Source organism: Coenobita brevimanus, chromosome 59 (genome assembly GCF_032717465.1).
Source record: "Coenobita brevimanus isolate Jiangsu-jjx chromosome 59, ASM3271746v2, whole genome shotgun sequence".
NCBI classification, from domain to species: Eukaryota; Metazoa; Arthropoda; class Malacostraca; order Decapoda; family Coenobitidae; genus Coenobita; species Coenobita brevimanus.
Window position 1 is genome coordinate 25,729,495 of NC_137012.1, and position 16,158 is coordinate 25,745,652.

A 16,158-nucleotide genomic window follows, 5' to 3' on the forward strand; every position below is an offset into this window, starting at 1 on the left:
CTGCTGTCCACCCCTGTTATGAGTGTGCATGAAGGCTGCTGCAGTTCATTAAGTCATTCACACTATCAGTAATTCACTCTCATCAGAATACCAGAAAGCTGAGATCTCCACAAAATTTCCAGCCAGGCATTCTCACCTTTGCAAACCTTATTCTCACTTTGCTTCTCTTATCCATTTAATAATAAAGAACCACAATAACAATATTCCTATCTCACTCCTACCATCATTTCAAAATTATCATTCTTTATTCCCTTCATTCTCAAACATGCACTATTGGTACTTCCCATTCCCAATCTTTATATCCCCCAGCAGTTTTTCTCCATCCACACCTATTCCTAATATGCAATAATTTATCCAGTCAACCCTTTCATAAGTTCTCCTGATTTATGAAGAAAATTGTCATCTCTCAACAAAATTAATCCTTTTACACTATAATTCCCAAGCCACAACTTTATTAATCTTAAACTCTCCATTCATTTTCAGCACAGATCTCTACTCATTTGAAAGCTTCCAGTCATCTTCGGCACTCATTCTGGGATCAGCAGTCTTTCTTGCATACCTTCACTGTTAAGCTCAAGTCTTACAATATCGCATTCCTCTATAACCCTTATACAGTATTCCTCACTGCTACCACTCTCAGGTCTGCACAGCTACAGATATAAAATCTTCTGATACACACCAGCTCCTACACAACTTGACATAAAAAAAAAAGATACTACTATTCTCATGAACGTCCATACAGATACTGATCTGGTTATTTCCTCACACCTTTACGGTAAGAAGGAAAGTGCTCTTACTGTTCTCATTATTAATAGTAAGATATTGGACACCCTGTTCCTGAGCCTTGCGTTGCCAACGCGGAACTGGCCCACGAGGCAGGTCACCATCCATCCTCAGGGCCTCTGTCAGCTTGGCATCAAATTGAAGGTGGGACATCCTTTGACACTGCCCTTGACTATGCTGATTGTTGTCTCTGGGAGTAAAATAAAAAATACTTGTACAAGAAAGTAAAAACAGTCTCATACAGCAAAACTGAATTATGTCTATCTATCTATCTATCTATAGCCCGACGCCCTAATCCCGCAAAGGGTGGCCGCAGACAAAACGCCTCCAAGTCACTCTGTCACCCACCATTTGACTCCCCTCCCCCCAACTCACCCCCCCCTCCCTCATATACCTCTCAACTCCATCCCTCCACCTCATCCTCGGTCTACCCCTCCCTCTCCCTCCCTCCACCTCACCTACATACACCCTCTTAGTCAGTCTTTCATTCTCCATCCTCTCCACATGTCCAAACCACCTCAGTGTATTTCTCCTAATCTTTTCAACCACATCCACATCTACCCCACAACGTTCCTTCACTTCTTCATTCGTCAACCTGTCCCTCCATGTCACTCCACATGCTCCTCTCAAGTAACTCATTTCCACTGCTCTCACTCTTGACTTGTTCCCCTCTTGCAAGGTCCACGCCTCGCTTCCATACGTCAGGGTAGGGATCACAATACCATCATGCAGTGACTTCTTAACTTCCATACTCACCTCCCTATTTCTCATCACTGCTTTCAGTGTGCCAACGACCTTCCTTCCCTGCTGTACCCTTTCACGTACTTCATCCCCCAAAGTTCCATCCTTACTCATCACACTACCCAAGTACTTGAATGCACTCACATTCTCCATATCCTCACCATCCAACCTCACTGCACACTCTGTGACTTCATTCCTCTCAAACACCATAACTTTACTTTTGTTTACATTAACTTTCAGCTTCCTCCTCCTACACACTGTCCCAAATTCATTCACCAAACCTTGCAACTCCCATTCATCTTCACTCAACAATACTGTATCATCAGCAAACAGCAACACCGGAAGCTTCCAAATCTCACCCTTTACGACCCCATCCATATATATATTAAACAGCCATGGAGACATTACACACCCCTGTTTCAGTCCCACATTGAGATCAAAGAACTCACTCAGCTCACCATCCACGCGCACCGTAGCCCTAGCTCCCTCGTACATACTCTTCACAGCACTCAACAATTTCCCCTCCACTCCATATATTCTTAATACCTTCCACATACCTTTCCTATCTATTCTGTCATAAGCTTTCTCCAAGTCCATGAAGGCAGCGTACACTTTCCTTCCCTTCTCTAGATACTTCTCCACTAAACATCTTAGAACAAATATCTGATCTACACACCCTTTTCCCTTCCTAAATCCCCCTTGTTCTTCTCCAACTAGCTCCTCTGTCATATGCCTAACCCTATCAATGAGTATTCTACCATATATTTTACCAGTCACACTAAGAAGGCAAATACCCCTATGGTTACCACATACTTCTCTCTCCTTTTCCTTTGTACAGAGGAACAATTATACCTGATTTCCAGTCCTCTGGAACCCTTCCCTCTTCCCAAGCCAATCTACACAACTTCCATATCCACTCCACAACAATCTCACCCCCATACCTAAGCATTTCACCACACACTCCATCAATTCCTGGGGCCTTTCCCAGCTTAATCTTCTTCATCGCTTCCCACTACTTCCGACCTACTGATCTCTTCCTCCCTCCTCTCATCTCTTCTTCTCCCAGCCATTCCCCAACCACTTATACTCACACTGCTCTCACTCTCTACATTCAACAAATCCTCAAAGTGCTCCTTCCATCTCCTCAATTTCTCTCTCTTCTCCACCAACAATCTATTATTCCTATCTTTCACTCCCCTACTATTTCCCATTTCACACTGCCTTACTTTCTTTACCTCCTTCCAAAACAATTTCTTACTCTCCCTCCATTTCACACTCAGATTCCTCCCAAACTCTTCATCCACTTTCTTCTTTCTCTCCTTCACCAGTCTCTTAACCTCCCTTCTCCTGCTCACATATACCTCTCTCTTCTCTCTCTCATCTTCTCCCCTACCTCTACTCGCCAACCATTCACCATATGCCTTCTTCTTTTGTTCCACAGCTCGTTTCACCTCATCATTCCACCATGCTGTCCCTTGCACACCCTTGCATCTCCTCCTCACTCCACAAACCACCTCACACGCTGCGCTTATCTCTTCCGTGAATATCTTACATACGTCTTCCACCCCTTCCATCTGCTCTAGCTCATACCTTCCCAATCTTTCTTCCACTATGCTCTTATACTCTGTCCTCTTCTCACTATCTTGCAATTTCTCCACTCTTCTCACAGGAGCTGCTTCCTCCTGTCTTCCCCTTCGCCTCCTCAACCACTTTCTTTGCAGCTCTATCTTGGCCATCACTAAGTGATGGTCCGAGACTCCATTCCCCCACCCTCTCCACACCCTTGCATCCAACACTTGTCTTCTCATTCGCTCATCCACACACACGTAGTCTATCATTGCCTTTCGTTCAACAAGTTCACCATCCATCCTCCTTATTACTCTCCATGTATACCGGTGGATCATCTTATGACGAAAGTAGGTGTTGGCTATTGCCAACCCCTTACCAGCACAGAAGGAAAAACTGATAATCTGTAATGCAGTTTCCTTAAAGACACAGCTGTCATTGTGCGTGGTCAGTAACATTTACCCTATTAACAAACCATTTCATGTCATGAAGAAGCAACGCAAAATTTTAATACAATGCTCTTTTTCTTTCTGATGATTAGCTAAACTATCTCAGTAGAGTATCTGAATCTTAATCAGTAGCTACTGCATACAATATATGTAGATGTCAACTGTGAAACAATAAGTACAGTACTTCTCTACAAATATTTATAAGTAGGGGAACAACTGTAGAGGTGAATTAATTACAGAGAATCATTAATCATGGATGAGAAATAGGGACGTGGAAGAAGTTGAGAGGTGGAAGAGAGAGTTACATGTAGAAAGAAAGAGAGAGGCGAAAAGATTAGTAAGAGAGAGTAAGAAGAGAGTGGATGAGGAATTTGGAAGGAATTTCAGCGTAAAGTGGAGGGACAGTAAGAAAATGTTCTGGAAAGACGTGAAGAGAGTAAGACAGGGTGGAAGTGAAGTTAGCAGGGGAGTGAAAGATAAAAATGGTAGATTACTAGTGGAGAAGGGGAGAAAAAGTGAGCAGATGGAGAGAACACTTTAAGGAATTCTTGAACACAGAGGATGGAAGTAATGCGAGAATAAGTGGCTGGGGAATGGCTGGGAGAAGGAGGGAGGTGAGAAGACAGGAAATCAGTAGGATAGAAGTTGTGGAAGCAATGAAGAAAGTTACACTGGGGAAACCCCCAGGAATTGATGGTGTGTGTGGTGAAATGCTGAAGCATGGGGGAGAGATAGTAGTAGAATGGATGTGGAAGATGTGCAGATTGGCCTGGGAGGAAAGTAGAGTCCCGGAGGATTGGAAGTCAGGTATAATTATTCCCTTGTACAAAGGAAAAGGGGAAAAAGAAGTGTGTGGTAATCATAGGGGCACTTGTCTTCTTGGTATAACAGGAAAAGTGTATGGTAGGATACTTACTGTCAGAGTTAGAGAAAGAACAGAGGAATTAGTTGGAGAAGAACAGGGAGGCTTTAGGAAGGGAAGAGGTTGTGTAGATCAGATATTCATTCTTAGATCTTTAGTGGAAAAATTTCTAGAGAAGGGAAAGAAGTTGTATGTGGCTTTCATGGATTTGGAGAAAGCATATGACAGGGTCGATAGACAAGGATTGTAGAAAGTATTAAGAATATATGGAGTAGATGGGAAGTTGTTGAATGCTGTGAAGAGTATGTATGATGGTGCTAAGGCTGCAGTGCGTGTGGATGGTGAACTGAGTGAATTTTTCTCTTTGAAGGTTGGGTTGAAACAGGGATGTGTCATGTCTCCATGGTTGTTCAATCTGTACATGGATGGGGTAATAAAAGAGGTATAAGGTAGGGTAGTGGATGTTGGAGTGGCCCTGGTGAGAGAGGGTAGTGTTTGGAAACTCCCTGTACTGTTGTTACTGTGTTGTTGAGTGAAGACGAAGGGGAGCTGGAAGCTCGGTGGATGAGTTTGGGAGAGTGTGTAAGAAACGGAATCTAAAGGTGAATGTAGGAAAGAGTAAAGTGATGGTCTTTGAGAGAGGTGAAGTCAGTGACTGTGCAGCGAGGTTGGATGGTGAGGAATTGGAAAATGTGAGTACATTTAAGTACTTGGGTAGTGTGATGAGTAAGGATGGAGGTTTGGAGGGTGAAGTGCTTGAAAGGGTACAGCAGGAAAGAAAGGTTGCTGGTTCTTTGAAAGCAGTGATAAGAAACAGGGAAGTGAGCATGGAAGTGAAAAAGATACATGACAGTATTGTGATACCAACTCTAACATATGGAAGTGAAGCTTGGAAGTTGTTGGAAGGACTCAAGTCAAGAGTGAGAGCAGTGGAAATGAGTTATTTATGAGGAGCCTGTGGAGTCACATGGAGAGAGAGGCTGACAAATGAGGATATAAAGGAGCGTTGTGGTGTGGATGTGACAGGAAACGTTAGGAGGAATACACTAACGTGGTTTGGCCATGTGGAGAGGATGGAGTGTGAAAGACTGACGAAGAGAGGGTATGTGAGTGAGGGGGAAGCCGAGGATGAGATGGAGAGATATATGTGAGAGGGGGGTGTGAGTTGGGAGCAGGGCAATGAAATGACGGGGGACAGGGCGATGTGGAGGCACTTTGTTTGTGGCCACCCCGAACGGGATTGAGGAGTCTGGCAATAGATAGATAGATAGATTAATCTTATGTATGGTATATTCTAACTATAGCCAATGGATGATGTCTATCACAAAGATCAAGTGACACCACTATTAGCTGCTATGAACATGAAGGTAGGGAATGAAAGGTAGTAGTGGAATGGAAGACTGCCTATATGAGTACCATATATTTTCTTTATGGTTCTTGTGTCTTGAGTGAGGAAATTACGAAGAACTTGTGGATATATGGAAAGAATTTCATGCTCATTATGATCTTAAGTACTGTACAGTATTCTGTTCCTATTTGGGTGGACTTGCATGGCTCTGAAAATTAAGTTTTTGCCTGTGTTGCAAAATGTCAAGCTAATGAGTAACATAAGTTTGTCTTGTTTTTCTAGTAATGTTAGTACAGGGATAAATTCTAACAACTGTTGCCATGGAAATTATACTGGACCTACGGCTCTTTAGAATTTGTCAGTGACAAGAGTTGATGACAATACTGTTGGCAATATCAATTTCATTTTGCATATTATAGTACCATACTTCACATGTGATGGAACTTACTTCATCCATCAGTAAGTCATTACAAAGTGGGGAGGACTTAACAGCTTGAGGAAAATTTGGGGATAAAATGCAGCTAAGTTTAAAGGAATAAATTACGCAATAAATAAAAAATAAAAAATAAAACCCAAGTTGCTTCTGCTTCCCATTTGGCAAACCAATGGAATGGGAGGTAAATCATGTAATGTACAAGCATTCTAATCTTAATCTAACCTTATTTTTAATGTACAAGCCTCATAACCTAACCTTTTTTTAACGTAAAATCATAACCTTAATCTGACCTTATTTTCAACTAACCTGGGCATTTTTCAGTGTCTAAGTAATGCCACACAAACCAAATGGAACGTATCAGTGATAACTACTGTACTTCCTTCTAACTTGCCCTGGGCCAAAACTCGTGCATTTGCACACTTGCATATTATTTTGAAAGGCTTATAAGGCACTGAAACGCATTACCTGAGTGACTCTCATGCTAACAATACTGATCTTTAAATCAATGATCAATTTAGTGGAAGTGCTCAAAACTGCTAGGGTAACAGCCCAAGCCTTGTCATTATTACATTCAAAGGTGGGGATATTTATGATATTATCATTTCCCATTAAAATTCGATGGGTCAGCAGTGAACAGGTATGCGAACTCTATTCCAGAATAACATGTGAGTACTACTATCTATCCCATGACTACACACGTCATGATTATCACTTGGGTCTAACAGATACTTATACACAGAAAACAATATTTAAAACTAGCACACAGTACAAACCAACTAGAGTTTGAGTTTCTGTTTGATTCAGATATAATTCTGGGTAAGAAACAGATGATACCATACGCGGTTACTTGTAAATTAAGAAAACCTTAAAGTCTTAAACGTCCAGACGAAGGCTTGTAGCCAACAACGGGATTTAAATCGAGGAAAGAGCGAGGACGAGGAGGGTAAACAAATCAGATTAGAATCTCTTGTTTATTATGGCCTGAATGATAATAATTTCATATTATTCCTTTAGCATAGCAATTTTAAACAATCAATGTACCTCCACATTTGCGTAAATATTTTAATATACAAGAAAACCGTATTATGCTAAGCACATACAATACAGCAGCTTCACTGTGATGGCGGGAAATTTAAATTGTCTCCATGCTATTTCAGGCACTACTAAAACATCAATAACACAACCTTAGTATATATATATATATATATATATATATATATATATATATATATATATATATATATATATATATTCAAATCCTTAAACTGGTCCATGCCCCAGCGGAGATTTGAACCTGGGTCAGGTAGGACCTCTCTACCGGTTGAGCCACCGCCTTCCCCATATCTAACCTCTTTCATCTCACCAAGTATGGTCAGATAAGACAGCTGATTTGGGTGGTAACCATGGAGACCAATTTCTACCTCATAACTCTTATCGATTTTTTTTTTTTCATTAATGTGTGTGTGCAAGGAAGAAGGAACGAATGGCGGGAAGTCCGTAATACTGTTCCCCCCCTCCCCCCCAAAAAAAAAAGATACCTGAGAGCCAAATTCAACATCCGTTCATTTCGATGTGCCTGGACACACTGCGTCTGAAAGACTGTAGGTCATGGGCAGTAGGAAATACTGACAGAGGAAGACCGTTCCAGAGTTGAAGTCATTATAATTACATGTTTTAACTAAATACTGTGTTATTTATGTCTCTTTAATACTAACACAGTTTGGACCAAAAATATGCAAGAGATTATTAAGGAGCAACAAGAAAAATAAATCGATTATGATGAGGTGCTACGAAATCCCTAAAGCTAACGAAAATACAACCCTTAGTATCACTCCCAGCTACATCCACACCTGCCATTATCGTGTTATTCATCTGTTCCGTAATGACTACACCCAAAGTGTAGGATTCAATTCTTTAGACCTGCCATCATGATTCCTGGCAAAAAACGGTACCCTAAAAGAAAATGAAATATTATAACCCACGATTTTACATTATCAGCTAAACCCCTGAGATTTATTTACCATCGCCATAGATACCACGCATCACAATGGTTTCTTGCCAGTAGCCATATGTCCTGTGAACTGGCCTGCTGGTTGCTTATAACTCGAGCGGCAAAAAAGAACAAAACATGGTGTGAAGTCGCTGATTTCTTGTTCTGGGAAAAATATTAACTTATTCCTTCACCCTAATCGCATCGTCCAAACTGCAGGCTATCGCTCACCTTTACTGGATACACAACACTTCCATCGCCCCGCCTCATCACCTACTTTCATTCATGTCTTTCCCGGCCACACTTCTCTGCCTTTATCCCCCCCTCCACACACTCACACATACACACACACGTCAAGCAAAACATTACACCCACTGTACTACCAGCACACACAGGTGTAATAAATACCTGAGTGTATTAGTCGCGATCAGAACCCTACACTCACTACAATGTACAAATATCTCCAGATGGGCGAACAAAGCATAATTTCGTTGTTGAGTATGCAGATGTACAGTTCTTTCAAAAATTCCTATTCTATGACCCTGCACCCTTTCCATCACACCTTTAGATGCTGAAAGCATCTCCCCATCTGTATATTATTCCAAGACTACCAACGCAACGAAAATAATAAGTTGTAGGTAAGTAAACAGAGAAGTGAGGTGTAGTGTGCTAGTATTCTCAATTTTGATCAGATTTTAACCAAACTTAGTGAAAGGACTGAGGGTCTGCTAAGGGGAAGAACTATTATTTTTTTAGAACAATAAAGGTCAGGCTCACATGGCAAGGTCAGCTTCAAGAGTTTTCATACGATTTAGACCAAACTTAGTGGAAAAATGGAGGATAAGGCAAGGACGAGGAAATTCGATTTTGAGAGCAATAACTAACATTTCCAGGTCACAGGGCAAGGACAAAGTTCGAACCCGTGTGTGCCTATATGTGAACTGAACAACTAAAACAGTTTTGATCTGGTCTGAACCAAACATGGAAGGATTGAGGGTCAGCCAAGGGGGTGACCTATTCTTTTTGAGAAGTCAAAGGTCAAATTCCCATGGCAAAGTCAAACAATTTTTATCCAATTTGGACCAAACTTGGTAGATGGTTCACGGTAAACTAAGGATACATGAATTCCTATTTGAGAAGTCAAGGGTAAAGGTCACAAGGTAAGGTCAGAGTTCCATCTGTTTGTTGTAGTATATCAGGACTTATTTGAGATGTGTCAGTACCTATTGTGTTTGCCTGGACTAGTTTTAAAAATATTAAAATTCGAGCAAGGAGGTTTTCCGATGGTGCAAGGTCTGGTTGGCGGCTGCGAGGGGTGGGAGTAATGTGCGTGTGAAATACGAGAGGTGCACAGGTATGGCTGCAGGTGTGTGTGATCTCCTTAGAAGTGCTTCATTAGGAATATCAGGTTTCTTTACGCGCCATGCATTAATTAAGGAGCTTTTTATAAAAAAAAAAAAAAAAAAACTCCGTATCCTCATAAATTGCGTAATTTTTTAATCCACGCTCTGCAACAAAATCGCGCTTGACGCTCGCTTCACTCAATTAAAAATAATCACTGGGGAAAAATGTTTCTAGTTGAGTACTGATAGGTTTAAGCCTTGCACAGTAATTAATATTTTTTCTTGCCAGACTGTAATTAATATTTTTTTTCCTCCCTTCTCAGTGTAGTGGCGTCAGGAAGCATCAGGCAACGCTGGCAGGAAGAGAAGAGAGGCGGGAACCAGTGTGTAACCAGCCACGTAAGTGAGAGGATACGCCTGCTCCTCTCTCGCATCCGCTCAATGATTTTCCGCACTTCCACTGTTTAAAAAAGACTGATTTATCGTAGTGCTTATACCCCGAGGCTAAAATAAGGATGAAAATATGTTAAATTAGAATGCATGGAGGAAAAGGACTGACATTAATTTATAAAACCACTAGAGCTTTACACATAGTTGGCTCAAACTGGTTAATCTATTGTCATGCTAGTTCTGAGGTTTACTGACATTAGTAGACCATAATATAACAATAGAGGAAGTTGTAGATTATATACTGAAAAACTCTGGTCAACTGATATGTGATCCGAAAATGTTATACCCAGCTTGTAATTAACATAGGTCATGCTGAGTCTTAAGAGTGAATATTGTTAAGCACCTAGATAAATGACATCGAGCATATAAAGTCACAGACGTAAAAAGTAACTGACGAAAAACGCAAGTAACTCGAAAAAAAAACAATTTAAAAAATCCTGAAATGAATGGGATCTTTTAAAAAATACATACAAACTGAAAGAAAAAGAATCTCAAAACCCCTCAAAGTATGACCTGGGAAAACTGAAAACACTGGAACCCACCGTAACTATTAATCAAGAAGGGAAACTCATCACTGCTAAAATGAAACGCGGAAGCACCAGACCCACAATGCTGGCGTATTTTCTCCTCTTGCACTGCTTCAAGGGTAAGTTGGCGGTGAATCCGAAGTTGCACCAAGACCGCATTTTGTTGCAGGTGATGATGTGTATGTATATATTTTCTGGCAACGATGGGAGAATATTTGGGTGGGCTGAGGGGTAGAACGGACGTATATATTTAGCTTGAACTTATAACTGGGGTATTGATTATTGACTGTTTCAACTTTTCATATTACTACTACTACTACTACTACCACTACCGCTGCTACCTTAAAACAAAGCCAATTCCTGTATGACTGCACCAACCACCCAGTCTGTGCGGGCCCCCTTCGACCCCATAAACGGGCCGGAACGATCCTCAATGCACGGGACGGGGAGTCTCAGTGCCACTTCCCGTTCAAGGGGTCGCACTAAGAATCCTAGAATCCTCATCGCGGTGTAGTTGATGAGTTGTTAGGTATCTATGTCTGTCTGTCAATCTAGAGACAGACGCATTAATCCCGGAGGAGGTGGCCACAAACAAATCACCTTCGTATCAACCTACCCTCCACCACCAGGCTATCCTCCTAACCCACAGCACTCAAAATCATATACCTTTCCACCTCATCCTTGGTCAGTTCCTCCTCCTCTTTACTCACATACGCTTTCCCAGTCCCTCATTCTCCATTCTTTCCACATGACCGAACCATTTCAGGATACTTTTTAACACTTTCCAGCACATCCACATTAAACCACAACGCCCCTAACTACCTCAATTGTCGGTCTGTCTCTCTGCGTAATTGTACACATGCTCCTTTCAAATAACTAACAACTAACACTCACTCCTCTCACTCCTGTCTTGTATTTTTCCACCAGTGTTTAAACCTCACTCCCATACTGTCGTGCAATGGCTTCTTTACTTCCATGCTTCCCCATTCGTTTTAAAATCTCAGTGTACGGTACTCGCAATCTTCCTGCCCTGCTGCATCCTTTCTTGCACTTCATCCTCTCAACTCCCATCCTTGTTGATCATGCTACCTCAGTATTTGAAGGTACTCACGTTTTCTGTTTCCCGACCTTTCAGTTTCACTCTGCACTCCGTGATTTCATTCTTAAATCCATAGCCTTGCCGTTTGCTCCATTCACTTTCACATTTAATATTCTGCACGTATTCCAAACTGACGCATCAATATTTATACCTCCAGTTCACCTTCACTTAACAGAACAGTGTGCTTTTTGCTACATTCACTGTCATTTTTTATTCTTGCACATATTACCAAACCGATTCACCAAGATCTGTAACTCCAGTTCACCTTCACTTAACAGTATCATCATCATACATCACACAGAATATTTCCAAATCCTACCCTCCCTCACTAGACACACTCACCAGGAACACTCCACCATCCACTGCCATACCATACGTTTCTTTTACAACACCATCCATACTGACACGCCCCTTCTCCAGTGTAACAGTCAAATAAAAGAAACCAGTTAAAATTTCCACACACACTGTCGCCCTTGTGCCCTCAAAATATACTGCTCTTAACACCTTTCAACGATTTCCCACCTGCGCCACTAATTACTGAAAATGCTCCGCTTGCTACTTTTCACTCTGCCATTTTATCACTACTACTACTGTTACTACTACTGCTACTACTACTATTACTACAGCTACTGCTACTACTACTATATTACTACTACCACCTATAGCAGCAGCAGCAGTAGTAGTAGTCGTAGTAGTAGTAGTAGTGTGAAACATTATGAGGCAACAATCTCATAAATGATACAGGAATATTTGACTCCGAGAAAAAGTTTATTACAAAAAATGAAAAAAAAAAATGAAAAGGGAGGAGGAAGATGGATAAAGAAAAACAGGGTGACAAATTAAAATTGAAATAAGAAACAGAAATATACTGGAACATCTATCTATCTATCCATCTATCTACAGTCTGTTACCTCATATAAATCGGTACCATGATAAAACTACTGTATCTCTCTCTCTCTCTCTCTCTCTCTCTCTCTCTCTCTCTCTCACCTATTTTTGCCCAGATTCATTTAACATTCCAGGACGAGTGTGGTGACGGACGAAAGCAGAAAGCCAGTAAAAAAAAATATATGCAGAGGGCGACTGAACAATTCTGAAATCGTTCGGTCGTGTATGCATCGCGAGGAATAAAAATGGGAATCAGAATGGATGGGTAACTGACTTGTTGATGAAGTGAGAGAGAGAGAGAGAGAGAGAGAGATGAGTCTGTCTATAAATCCTCTCTTTCCAGGAACCTATTTCTAGCTTCCTTAAATAAGTTTCTTTCTTAGGCAATTTTCTTAAACAAAACCCCCTCTTGAAGGACACTTAGGCAACTATCTCAAACTTAGTAACTCTCTCTCTCTCTCTCTCTTGCATTCTTTCACTATTCTCCCTACCTCCCTCACCCTTTCCTTTATTTGCTCTCCCTCCTCTCTTCTTGCATTCTCACCCTTTCTCTTTCACTTACTCCTCCCCTCTCCATTCCATCTCTCATTCTAGTTTCTCTCCCTTCCTCCTGTCTTTCTTACTTCTCTCTCTCTCTCTCTCTCTCTCTCTCTCTCTCTCTCTCTCTCTCTCTCTCAGGCACTCCCATTATCTCTCCAGCTCCATCATCTTTCATGTCTTCATTTTTTTTTCTCTTTCTTACACCCTCGCATTCTCCCTTCCTCCCTTGCTTTGCTCCTTCCCACCTCCTTGCTCTCCTCCCTCCCTCCCTTCCTCCTCCTTACTTTTCTCCCTCCCTTCCTCCTCCTTACTTTCCTCCCTCCCCTTTGCTTTCCTCCCACCCTCTTGTTTTCCTCCCTCCCCCTTGCTTTCCTCCCTCCCCCTTGCTTTCCTCCCTCCCCCTTGCTTTCCTCCCTTCCCCGTGCTTTCCTCCCTTCCCCCTGTTTTCCTCCCTCCCCCTTACTTTCCTCCCTTCTCTTTGCTTTCTTCCCTTCTCTTGCTTTCCTCCCTTCCCCTTGCTTTTCTCTCTCTCCCTTGCTTTCCTCCTTCATCCTTGCTTACCTCCCTCCTCCTCAATGTTTTCCTCTTTCCCCTTTGCTTTCCTCTCTCCTCCTTGCTTTCCTCTCTCCCTCTTGCTTTCCTCGCTCCCTCTTGCTTTCCTCCCTCCCTCTTGTTTTCCTCCCTCCCCCTTGCTTTCCTCCCTTCCCCGTGCTTTCCTCCCTCCCCCTTGCTTTCCTCCCTCCTTCTTGCTTTCCTCCCTCCCTCCCTTCAACTACAAGGCGTGGTTTGGTGAATTATGCAGTACGACAGTTGAGGGAGGGAGGGAAGGAGGGAGGGGGAGAGAGAGGGGGATTGATGGACTGAGGGAGGAAGGGAGGGGATTTACCGAAGGAAGGAGGGAGGAAGAGAGACAAACGGAGAGAAGAGAGGGTGTAATGAAGGAGGGAGGGAGGAAGGGAGCAGAAAGAGAAGGACTGATAACCTGAAGGACGGAGGGGCGAGGGAGAGAAGGAGGGAAACAGGTAGGGAGAGTGAGAGAGAGAAGAGAAGGTAGGAAGAGAGAGAGAGAGAGAGAGATGAACTGTAAAATGTAGGCAGGAAGGGAGGGAAGAGGAGAAATAAACAGGACAGGAATAAGGGAGGGAGGGAAGGGAGGAAATACTGAAGGAAGGAAGGAGGAGGAGGATAGGGAAGGGAGGGATGTACTGAGGGAGGGAAGGAGAGAGAACAATGGAAGGCGAGTGCATAGTCTTCCCATGTCTTTATTACTTACTGCAAAAAACTGTGTGTGTGTGTGTGTGTGTGTGTGTGTGTGTGTGTGTGTGTGTGTGTGTGTGTGTGTGTGTGTGTGTGTGTGTGCCACGATGGACAAATAATACCCAAGCTGGTGGCATGAGACGTGAGAGAGATAATCGAAGAAACTCAGTTGAATGACGCATCGTGTAAACAAGCACTATCGAGCCTCAGGGAACGGACTGACTATAAGCCCAAAGTCCGCTGATCCTTCATTTACTCATTTTCTTTCATTTACATCTTCTCACCTTCCTTCATTTACTCCTTGTCACCTTCCTTCATTTAATCCTCACTTTCCTTCGTTACTTCTTCCTGTCATTGCTTCCTCTCCTTCCTTACATTCCCTCCTTCCTCCATTCTCCACAGTACTGAAGGAAATCGTCTGGAGATGGCAAGAGGACGTAAATATCGCTTTATTCTGCCATCTCCAGACGCTTTCATTCGTCTCTAGTACAACCCCTGGTAGTGAAGGGGTTAAGTAAGGCTGTAGCTAAATCCTCCATGTTGAATAAAATCGTCTGGAGGTAGGATGAGTAAACCCTTTCAGCTTGAGAACGACTTTCATTGGTTTACTCTTATCAAACTTCAAAATTTATTAAACTTGGAAAATCTGTATACTTTGCTTACCCTTGCCTGGCCTAAAATTACCACCTCACCATCTACAGTACTAAGCTGAAACAATTAGAGTAACACTGTACAATTACGCTCGTCACAAAGAAGTGCTACGGAAAGGATGTACAGCCGTAGTACTTTTTCCTCCACTGAGCGGAAGAAAGGGAGAGAGGGAGAGAAAGAATAAAAGTGAAGAGGAGAGAGGAGGAAAGAAGGGAGGGAGGGAGGGAGAGAAAGAGTAAAAAGTGAAGAGGAGAGAGGAGTAAAGAAGGGAGGGAGGGAGGGAAAGAAAGAGTAAAAAAAGTGAAAAGGAGAGACGAGTAAAGAAGGTAGGGAGGGAGGGAGAGAAAGAGTAAAAAATGAAGAGGAGAGAGGAGTAAAGGAGGGAGGGAGAGGGGGAGAGAAAAAGTGAAGAGGAATGCGACGTAAAGAAAGGAGGGAGGGAGGGAGCAAAATATAAAGAAGGAAGTAAGGGAGAAAAACGTAAAGAAGGAAGGAGGGGAGGAAAAAAGTAAAAAAAAAAGAGATGGGGAGAAAAGAGTAAAGAATGGAGGGAGGGAGGGAGGGAAAAAGTAAAGAACGGAGAGATGGAAGGGGGGAAAGGAATCAAGAATGGAGGGAGGGAGAGAATAATGAATGGAGGGAGGGAAAGAATAAAGAATGAGGGGAGGGAGAGGAGTAAAGAAGTGAGGAAGGGAGAGAAAAGGGGTAAAGGAGTGAGGAAGGGGAAAGAGTAAAGGGGTAGGCACACTTGAAATAAAGCAAAGAGGAGGCTTATTGCTCTATAATGCGGGTTATCTGATGGGGTTAAACTGATCGCACTCTAGTCCTTACTTATCGGTGACAGAATGGGAGGGAAAAGGGAGCGAGGGAGGGAAGGGGTATAGAAGGTAGGGAGGGAGGGAAAGAGGAAGAGAAGGGGTATAGAAGAGAGGGAGGGAAGGAAGGAGGGAAGCGGACTGGAAAACGAGGCGTGAAGGAGAGAGAGAGAGAGAGAGAGAGAGAGAGGGAGGAAAGAAAGAAAGAAAGAAAGAAAGAAAGAAGGAAGGAAGGAAGGAAAGAAAGAAAGAAAGAAAGAAAGGATGGAAGGAAAGAAGAAAGGAAGGAAGAGAAAGAAAGAAAGAAATGAATGAATGAATGAGGGAAGGGAGGAAGGAAAGAAGCATGGGAGGAGGATGGAAAGAAGGATGGGAGGAGGATGGAAAGAAGGATGGGAGGAGGATGGGAAGAA

At 42.5% G+C, this 16,158-nt stretch overlaps 2 protein-coding genes and 1 pseudogene across 2 annotated transcripts in view; 1 reads left to right on the top strand and 2 right to left on the bottom strand.

Moving 5' to 3' along the window:
• fzy (cell division cycle 20 protein fzy) overlaps positions 1-7,055 on the bottom strand; it is a 45,882-nt gene extending 38,827 nt beyond the window's left edge. The window contains exons 1-2 of the mRNA XM_080274778.1: positions 6,959-7,055; positions 798-973 (exon numbers count right to left, since the gene is read on the bottom strand). Coding sequence (XP_080130904.1) covers positions 798-936 — 139 coding nt within the window. The 5' untranslated portion in view covers positions 937-973; positions 6,959-7,055. The remainder of the gene's footprint in view (positions 1-797; positions 974-6,958) is intronic.
• A 3,442-nt stretch (positions 7,056-10,497) lies between these two features.
• The window catches only part of LOC145402932 (cell adhesion molecule 3-like), a 182,969-nt gene continuing 177,308 nt past the window's right edge, over positions 10,498-16,158 (top strand). The window contains exon 1 of the mRNA XM_080274827.1: positions 10,498-10,614. Coding sequence (XP_080130953.1) covers positions 10,551-10,614 — 64 coding nt within the window. The 5' untranslated portion in view covers positions 10,498-10,550. The remainder of the gene's footprint in view (positions 10,615-16,158) is intronic.
• Positions 10,872-11,056, bottom strand: LOC145402956 (small nucleolar RNA U3; annotated as a pseudogene).